This window comes from Chenopodium quinoa, unplaced genomic scaffold, assembly GCF_001683475.1.
Source record: "Chenopodium quinoa cultivar QQ74 unplaced genomic scaffold, ASM168347v1, whole genome shotgun sequence".
Taxonomy (NCBI): domain Eukaryota; kingdom Viridiplantae; phylum Streptophyta; class Magnoliopsida; order Caryophyllales; family Amaranthaceae; genus Chenopodium; species Chenopodium quinoa.
This window is the reverse complement of record NW_018742244.1, coordinates 1,053,772-1,064,002: the sequence shown is the minus strand read 5'-3', so window position 1 is coordinate 1,064,002 and position 10,231 is coordinate 1,053,772. Positions and strand designations below refer to the sequence as shown.

The following is a 10,231-nucleotide window of genomic DNA, read 5'->3' as shown; positions in this document are numbered from 1 at the left end:
AGAATGCATGCGAAAATTCAGGAATTATATATACATCAGAGGAAGAGCAAAAGCTTAAGATACAGTTTATTTTAATAAAAAAGGCGACTGTTGATAAATCTTTTAAACAATTACAAGAAGTAATTGACAATAATTCTCTATGTCAATATTTACAACTTAAGTTCAAAATCCTTTTCCATGAAAGGGAAGATGACCCTGCAATATTAAGTAGAATCAGCTGAAGAAATCTTCAGGGCCACTGTCATCATCTCCTCCATCATCAGATGAATCACCATTGCGCCTGCTCAGAGACAGTATAAGTTCCATGAAATCTTGTCCAGAACCAGAATTACCGCTTTGCTCTGGTCTTGATAGGCGATTTTCCAGAGAAACTAATTGCAAAAGCAGCTCCTGAGGCGAAGTCACATGATACATCCAGTCCCTTTGCCTTGGCCTCAACTGGAAATGGATTAAAAATTATTGTCATTAGTATCATTATCACCATCATTTAAACTATCATCGTTGTCAATATTTCTATCAGCATCCATATTAATTTCATCAACGTCATCCTCATCTTCATCATCATCATCATCATTACTATCCTCATCGTCGTCGTCAATATCATCCTCATCATCATCATAATAACAAAAATTAACCTCATCATACATTTCGTCATCATCCTCAGAGTCGCCATCGTCGTCATCATCATCAGATGATGAATCATCGTCATCATCATCATCGGAATCACCAAACTCAAAGATATAAGACCGATCACTTATCAAAACCTTTTCAGCAAAGCAATGCAGAGATAAATTAGACTACCTCCGCCACTTATCTGACATACCACAATGTCGTTAACGAGATTCTCACTGAGTCACTAGCAGGGTCATTAGAGTAATTTTGTACACAACTATATCTTGTAACCAACTAAGGCTATTTTCATTAACGTTTTTCATTAAAAAATACAAACTGCAATAACTATGAAAAGAGTACAATGTTTAATACCCCCTCCATCCCAAAATAAAAGTTTCATTACATTCAAAAATATTGTCCTCAATAGAAGTATCATTTCTACCCCCATATATATTTTATTTTTTTCAATTCACCAAACCCCACTATCTTCTACTTTATTCACTTTTAATCAACCAAATCCCACCTCTTGTTATATATATATTCACATTCCTAAAAACAAGTGCAAAAAGCATATGACACTATTTTTGGGAACGGAGGGAGTAGGAAATCTTATTTGGAATTTTTTTTCTCAGCATCACAGGAAGTATGTCAGCGTTCTTTTTCTGATTGATGTAGGAGGCATGTGGGTGGTGAGCCGTTGAAATTCCAAGCAAAACAAAACACCATGGCCATGGTAATACTAGGTAAAGTAGAAAAGACCTAATGGGTGGAGTTTTTAAAGGAGCAGTGCGTGTAGCGGAAAAATGGACATCTACATCATCTTGAAAAATACCTAAAAGGAAACCAATTAAGAATAATTTCTTTAAGAAAATTGTAATTCCAACGTTTTCAAATAGACTAGCAACTACTCTCTCCGTTCCTTTTCTATAGTTACTTTCCAAGTTAGAGTGCTCCCTTTCTTTGGTTACAATCTATTTTAAGTAAAAATTTAACACATTTACCCTCAAATTTACCTACTTCCAATGTAATTATCCTCGTTTACCATAATATTTACATAATCCCAAAGCAACTATTCTTATTTACCAAAATATTACTCCCAAAGCAGAAACTCCCATTTACCAAAACATTTCCATTTAACATACTCCCAAAGCATTTTTATAATATACGTCTTAACCTTAGAAAAGGAACAGAGAGAGTAAGACTTCATGTAATAAAAACAACACATACAACTATACAAGCACATGATTCCTTTCTTTCATTAGATTTTTTATGTACAACTCTGGAGCAGCACTAAGTTATTTGGTGTTGAGCATTAGAGTAGCTTGTCCCTTTCTGAAGCATATTAGATCGAGAACTAATGTACAAAAATGAATTTACTCCACAAGACCACAAGGATATTAACATTCAAAGAATCTAAGAGAAGAAATACCTCGTCTATGTTGGCAGGCAAAGTAGCTCTCTCCTCTGCCTTTGGAGTCCATATTTTGATGTCACTCTCAATTCCACTACTGGCAAGAACTGCAGTATGTGGATGTGCCGCAATGCAGTTAACCACGTGCTTATCAGCTTCCATGACACGAATGAGCTCTCCATCTTTCTTTCTCCAGATAAATATCCGGCCACAATCAGATCCACTTACCACATACTCATTTTTCGGCCCAAAGAAACCTACACCCTTGACTGTATCACGATTATGATGGCCCTTGAACACTAGGGGAACAGGCTTTTTTTCTGTATCCATGATGGATGTAACTGCCTCAGAAGAGTCATTACGGCCAGGTTCATCAATATCACTGCATGTTGACTCAGAAGATGATGGAGCAGTAGGAGGATTTGGTCCCCATCCCATATTTTTAGCGAAGAGATATATATGCTCGTGATCATAGGACACAAGAAGCTCACTTTGGTCAGAATACGCCAGACCTGTAATCCCTACTTGCGCATTACCAACCAGATGCTCAGGACAATAGAAGTTTATGGGCTGGTCAAAATCAGTTGAGCCATCCCACTTATATCTTCGAATATCATAAATCCGAGTATACTCATCAGACCCTCCAACTGCAAACAGATTAGGACTTCTAGGATCAATTGCAATAGTGTTTAGTTGCACAATTGTAAAGTCACTCCCCCACTTAGTATTTGAATGGCAGGTAAAAAGTTCTGTAGAAGCTTTAGTTCTCAGATCAAACTGCATCAACATAGAAATAAAAGATTCAGTGTTGGTGAAGGCAAGCTACGTTGCCTAAGAGCCCTAAATGAAAGGTGACAATGGGCTAAGTGAAAAATGTGAAGGTTATACAAGCTGTACACTGTACAGGGAAGTTGACCACAACATTAAATCCTTGATGCTTTAACTGCACTTACACTACAAACGCTCGCTTAACTCCCTCCCCCCCCCCCCCTCACACACACACACACACACACACACACAAACAAAATATTTGATAAAAAGAGACAGAATTCTAGTGAGATTCTACAGAGGGCAGCAGTAAAGAAAGGAAAAAAAAAAGGTGATAAAATATCCGGACAGCCAAAAAAAGTAAGAGAGACTTTTGTAACTTCCAAATATATAAGCATTGCCAGGAAACTAACTTTACATTCTATGCTGCACTTTTAATAGCCTATGCATTGTTTTTAAATGTGCTCTTCAGAAATCAAAGTTTTGACATATAAGACTAAACTAAAAGCCATTGCTTAGTGCCTGTGCAGTAACAAGTGTATTAAATTTAAAAACTTTCTTTTGCAAGGGTGGGTGTGGGGCTGGGGAGAAAGACAAAAGTCAAAGGAAGAGATGGAGTGAAGTACATGTTGAACAATTCCATCTTCACCGCAAGTATAAAAAATGTGAGGGCTCCCAGGTTCAATAGCCAACTTATGAGCTCGGCCTTGATGCCTACCAAGCAAAGAGGTCTCTACACGCCCACCTTCAAGAATTTGTGCATGTCTAACCTGAAAGCATAAGTTTATTGCAAATAAGCAAACAAAAATCGCTGATGTCGAATTTCTAAAGCACAAGGTATAAGCAGGAAAGCAAAGCCAAATTCCCCAGATTAAATCAGTGAATTACAAAGATCAGCCTCATTCGGCTCATTGCAAACCAAATTCTTTAAAAAAAAAAAAAAAAAAAAAAAAAAAAAAAAAAAAAAAAAAAAAAACCTTATTAACTTCACAAACAACATTTAAAGAAAATAAAACACCCCCAAAAACAACCCCAAGGGAAATCATAACCTTTTGTGTGCCTCAGGTGTGAACAATAATATTACCGTTCAATGCTCTATATTAAGGTTTAAATATTACCGTTCAATGCCTCAGGTGTGAACAATAATAATATTGTGTGCCTCAGGTGTGAACAATAATATTACCGTTCAATGCTCTATATTAAGGTAACTTTTAACCATATTTGGCTTGCTTTGATAATCTTTGTACATTAGAAGTGATTTTAAAGAGTGATATGACTATCAGACTATTTATATTCATTCAGGAGAGATTTTAAGGGGCAATCTTTTGTAAAAAGAGCAACTTTGTCAGTAAAATATAGGTGACATTTATATTTTATCAGAATGACTTAGCATGGCAAGCATAATATATAAAATCATTTTTAGGGTACCTTTACTCCCGCTTTAAAAAAAATTTAATGTACACTCACCTTCTTTTAGAGTTTGGGGAGAAAAATACCTGTCCATCTGCTGCACAAGTAACAATGCTGCCATCCTCACTGAAAGGCATGAATTTCGCTTGAAACACATTATTATTATGACCAGAATGAAATGAGAGTTTGGCCTTGCCAACTTCCCAATCCCATAATATAACTCTCCTGTCATCAGAACCAGACACAAGAATTTCACCAGACGCGTTGAAGCTCACTGTATTTACACAGCCTCTATGCTTCTCCAACTTCCTCAAAATATCAAGTCTAAGGACAAAATCCTGGACCAGAAGCACAGTTTTAATGCGGCGAATCTAGTTAAAACATAACTACAAATCCAAAATATATATAGTGAAAATGCAACAATGAAACTTTATCAAACAAAGTAACAAAAATTAGGAAATTCTCATTTTACTACATAAGTTTAAGCAATATCCTACATTGGTTACAAAATCACATTGTACAATGCATCAATTCTTTTACAAACGCAGATGAACGAACTCGAACACGCACTGATTCTCATGATCTTACCTTAGTAAGGCAACATTTGCAATCTGAATACTTAATACATCAAATTCTTCAATAATTTTGTTCCAATTAACCAAATTTGTAACTTTAACAATGTTAATGCACCAACCAGTGATCAAGCTAACATAATCACTACTCTACTTTAATTTGATTGAGACACACTACTACACATCACTGAAAATTAAAGCCAAATTAAAAATCCAAAAAAAAAAAAAAAAAAAAAAAACACCAATTAATCAATGCATAAAAAAGATAAAAATACATAATCAACAGCAAGAAGAATTAGGGTTTTGGGAAGTAACCTCAGAAGCGGTAAGACGATGAGCGAAGCTTCTAGAAGAGAGTTGTCCGACCTCTCTTCGCCAAACATCCAAAATTGCTTTGTCATGCACACTTCTTGGCCTCTTCACACCCATTGATCAATGAATCAAATTGTAATTCTAATTCTAATTGTTCTTCGTTTAATCGAAAAAAGAATCAGAGAAATTTAATTGATTATATAGAGGAAAACCATAAAAAATTAGGGATAGAAATTCCTGGAATTATATGAAGAAGATGATCAAGGAGGATCTTGTTGAGAGTTTAAAGTTAAAAAAAGGGGTTTCTAGAGGTTGGCAGTACAATGCTTATGCCATTAGCCTGGTGCAACTGTGCAAGCACTGCTTTGGTTTAAAACTTTATAGAGCTACAAAGTTTGCAATTCTTATATACTTGTATTTATTTTGGTAGGTAACTTGAATTACCCTACCTATGCAAAACCTTTCACAAGTCGATAATAAGATATATTTACCAATAACAATAAGATAGTTTTATATTTATCAATAAAAGGGTTAATAGATTGTATGATTTGGCATTTTAGCATTTCATATGGATATGATATACTACTATACAATATACATAGGATTTTATTGCACTTTTTAAAATATTATCCTTTTAATTATTGAGTATTTATGTTGATAACTACTTCGTTTACTTTACTACGTGTTTTTATCAACTTAATTGAACATCGATGGTAAAAGGTGGGACTACCGTCTACATTAGAGCTGTCAAAAGCTAACCCGACCCAAATTTCGACTCAAAACCGATTATTAACCGACCCATCTGAACCCGAAAAAATGGTGACCCAAACCTGACTTGACCCGACCTGAAACCAACCCTAGACCCGAGTTGACCCGAGTATGTGAGACCCGAACCCAAACATGAATTGACCTGGAGATGACTTGACCCGAATGTAACTCGTAAATTTTTATTGACCTGAACCGAACCCGACTTGAACCAAAATTGACAAATCCGTTTTAACCCGTCAAAACCCGAATTTAACCCGATTTGTTATTAATCTGACCTGAATCTAACCCAACTCGTGCCTAACCTGACCCGAATTTAACCCAATCTGATACAAACCCGACCCGAAATCAACCCGACTTGATATTGACCTGACCAAATTCAACTCGACTTATTATTGACCCGACCCGAATTTTACCAGACCCATTACTAACCTGGCCCAAAAATTCAACCCGATCTGTTACCAAGCCCACTCGAAATCAACATAACTTGTTATTGACCCGGCCTAAATTCAACCCAAATTGTTCCTGACCCGTTTTCAAATCACCTTAAATGTAATTTAGACCACTTTATTATTGTTGATCAAAGCATTTTGTCTAGGAAGACCAAGTCGGTCCAGGCCAACAAAAAAAGGAGCATCATCCTCAAATTTAAGAGTTAAATATAGTATATATATGTCTTATGGTCAAAGTAGATAATTTTCTACCTAAATTATAGACTATAGTTCTCTAGTATATTGTCATATATATGTATATAGTCAAAGGAAATAATTAGCTTGATAAAAATGATAATTATCTATTTATAGTTAGTTGAACCCGAATATGACCTGACTTGGAAATGACCAGACCTGATTGTAACCTGCAAATTATTGACTTGAACATAACCCGACTTGAATCCGAGAATAACCCGACTTGAAAATGACCCAACCAGATTATAACCCGCAAATGAATGAATTATTGACTCGAACCGAACCCGACTTGAACCCGAGAATGACCCAACTTGAAAATGACCTGACTTGATTATATCCCGCAAATTATTGACTTGAACCGAACCCGACTCAAACACGAGAATGACCCGACCTGATTATAACCCGCAAATTATTGACTTGAATCGAACCCAACTCGAACCCGAGAATTACCCTAACCCGTTTTAACCCGTGAAAACCCGAATTAAATCCGACCTATTGTTCACCCGACCCGAATGTAACCTGGCCTGTTATTAACCAGACCCAAACCCGATAAGAAGTATTACCCGACATGACCCGACTAAAGCATGACCCAACCCAAACCCGACCCCCATAGGTTATGGAATTAATCCGAATTGACCCGACCATCTCTTACCAACTCAAACCCAACCCGTTTACCCGAATTGACAGCTCTAAAATTTCTCAAAAAGCGTGGATATTAGTCTTCAATTTTGGAATTTTTTGACTTTTTTCACCCGAAAATAAAAATGGGAGAAATGTTTATCATGGTCCCTAATACCATCCGGGAGTCCAATTGGCAGGGAGGAACCATCCAATTTGCCTTTAAACGACCAATTTACCGGTTTACAACTTGCACATATTTCATTAACTCAAGCCTACCACGAACATTTATGACAACAAATAATGATCATATATGGTTCCAAACGGCATTATATGACCCCGAGATGTATCCCCTATAATTTCAATACTTTTCAACACCGGGCCCCGAAACCTCCAAAATTTCTCAAAAAACGTGGATATTAGTCTTCCATTTTTTAATTTTTCGACTTTTTTTTCGCCCGGAAATAAAAATTGCCGAAATGTTTACCATTATCCCTAATATCCTCCGGGAGTCCAATTGAGTAGGTGGAACCATCCATTTTGCCTTTAAACGGCCAATTTACCGGTTTAAAAATTTCATGGATTTCATTAACTCAAGCATACTATGAACATTATGACAACATATAATGATCATATATGGTTCCAAACGGCATTATATGACCCCGAGATGTATCCCCTATAATTTCAAACGTTTTGACACCGGGCCTTGAAACCTCCAAAATTTCTCAAAAAACGTGGAAATAAAGATGTCTTCCATTTTTGAATTTTTCAACTTTTTTTCGCCCGGAAATAAAAATTTCCGAAATGTTTACCATGGTCCCTAATATCCTTCGAGAGTCCAATTGAGTAGGTGGAACCATCTAATTTGCCTTTAAACGGCCAAGTTACCGTTTTAAAAAATTTCATGGATTTCATTAACTCAAGCATACTATGAACATTTATGACAACATATAATGATCATATATGGTTCCAAACGACATTATATGACCCCGAGATGTATCCCCTATAATTTCAAGACGTTTTGACACCGGGCCCTGAAACCTCCAAAATTTCTCAAAAAACGTGAATATTAGTCTTCCATTTTTGAATTTTTCAACTTTTTTTCGCCCGGAAATAAAAATTGCCGAAATGTTTACCATAGTCCCTAATATCCTCCGGGAGTCCAATTGAGTAGGTGGAACCATCCAATTTGCCTTTAAACGGCCAATTTACCGGTTTAAAAATTTTCATGGATTTCATTCACTCAAGCATACTATGAACATTTATGACAACATATAATGATCATATATGGTTCCAAACGACATTATATGACCCCAAGATGTATCCCCTAAAATATTAAACTTTTCTACACTGGGCCGCGAAACCTCCAAAATTTTTACAAAAACATGGATATTAGCCTTCAATTTTGGCTTTTTTTTACTTTTTTTCGTCCGAAAATAAAAATTCCTGAAATATTTACCATGGATCCTAATACATTCTGGGAGTCCAATTGGGTGTGTAGAACCATCCAATTTGATGTTAAACGACCCATTTACCGGCTAACAACTTGCACCGATTTCATTAATTCAAGCCTACCACAAACATTTATGACAACAAATAATGATCTTATATGGTTCCAAACGGCATTATATGACCCCGAGATGTATCTTATAGAATTTCAATACGTTTCGACACCGGGCGACGAAACCTCCAAAATTTCTCAAAAAGCATGGATATTATTAGCCTTCTATTTTGGAATTTTTTGACTTTTTTTTGCCCGAAAATAAAAATTGTCGAAATATTTACCATGGTCCTTAACATCCTACAGGAGTCCAATTGGGTGTGTGGAACCATCCAATTTGCTGTTAAACAACCAATTTACCGGTTTACAACTTGCACCGATTTACCAGTTTACAACGACCAATTTCATTAGCTTGCACCGAACCCGACTTGAACCGAAATTGATCCTAACTCGTTTTAACCCGTTTAATCCCGAATTTAACCCGACTTGTTACTCACCTGACCTGAATTCAACCCGACCTGTTCCTAACCCGACCCGAATTTAACCCAACTTATTACAAACCTGACCCAAAATCAACCCGACTTGTTATTGACCAGACCCAAATTCAACCCGACTTGTTATTGACCCGACCCAAAAATTACCAGACCTATTAGTTACCCGACCTTAAAGTTCAATCCAATCTGTTACTAACCCGACTCGAAATTAACACGACTTGTTATTGGTCCGACCTAAATTCAACCCAAATTGTTTTGACCCGATTTCAAATCACATTAAATGCAATTTAGACCACTTTATTATTGTTGATCAAAGCATTTTGTCTAGGGAGACCAAGTCGGTGCAGGCCAACAAAAGAAAGGGGCATCATCCTCAAATTTAAGAGTTAAATATAGTATATATATGTCTTATGGTCAAAGTAGATAATTTTCTACCTAAATTATAGACTATAGTTCTCTAGTACATTGTCATATATATGTATATAGTCAAAGGAAATAATTAGCTTGATAAAAATGATAATTATCTATTTATAGTTAGTTGAACCCGAATATGACCTGACTTGGAAATGACCCGACCTGATTGTAACCTGCAAATTATTGACTTGAACATAACCCGACTTGAATCCGAGAATGACCCAACTTGGAAGTGACCCAACCTGATTATAACCCGCAAATTATTGACTTGAACCGAACCCGACTTGAACCCGAGAATGACCCGACTTGAAAATGACCCAACCTGATTATAATCCGCAAATTATTGACTTGAACCGAACCCGACTCAAACCCGAGAATGACCTGACCTGATTTTAACCCGCAAATTATTGACTTGAACCGAACCCGACTCGAATCTGAGAATTACTCTAACTCGTTTTAACCCGTGAAAACCCGAATTAAACCCGACCTATTGTTCACCCGACCCGAATGTAACCCGACATATTATTAACCCGACCGAAACCCGATAAGAAGTATGACCGGACGTGACCTGACTCAAGCATGACCCAACCCAAACCCGACCCGCATAGGTTATGGAGTTAATCCAAATTGACCCGACCCGAGTTGACCTGACCTACTCTTACCCGATC

The 10,231-nt window shown here is 36.7% G+C and overlaps 1 protein-coding gene across 2 annotated transcripts; it reads right to left on the bottom strand.

Annotated features, from left to right (window-relative positions):
* Positions 1 to 3: 3 nt before the first annotated feature.
* LOC110738886 (DDB1- and CUL4-associated factor 8-like) lies at positions 4 to 5,477 on the bottom strand. Of its 2 annotated transcripts, none has more exons than XM_021919348.1 (5): positions 5,089 to 5,474; positions 4,288 to 4,539; positions 3,418 to 3,561; positions 2,042 to 2,800; positions 4 to 438 (listed from the first exon to the last, which is right to left on the bottom strand). In XM_021919348.1, the coding sequence occupies exons 1-5, from the start codon at positions 5,200 to 5,202 to the stop codon at positions 214 to 216; spliced, it is 1,494 nt and encodes a 497-aa protein (XP_021775040.1). In that variant the 5' UTR covers positions 5,203 to 5,474; the 3' UTR covers positions 4 to 213. The 2 variants fall into 2 exon arrangements, with proteins under 2 accessions (XP_021775040.1, XP_021775033.1); XM_021919341.1 differs by lacking the exon at positions 4 to 438 and adding an exon at positions 445 to 764 and having other exon boundaries at positions 5,089 to 5,477.
* Positions 5,478 to 10,231: the final 4,754 nt, after the last annotated feature.

What these genes read in the sequence shown, in the direction of transcription:
- LOC110738886 (XM_021919341.1), bottom strand. Translation starts at nt 5,202, where the DNA reads ATGGGTGTGAAGAGGCCAAGAAGTGTGCATGACAAAGCAATTTTGGAT. An exon ending in ATCGTCTTACCGCTTCTGAG is followed by an intron (nt 4,540 to 5,088) that starts GTTACTTCCCAA and finishes CTTCTGGTCCAG; the next exon opens with GATTTTGTCCTTAGACTTGA. An exon ending in AAGATGGAATTGTTCAACAT is followed by an intron (nt 2,801 to 3,417) that starts GTACTTCACTCC and finishes ATGTTGATGCAG; the next exon opens with TTTGATCTGAGAACTAAAGC.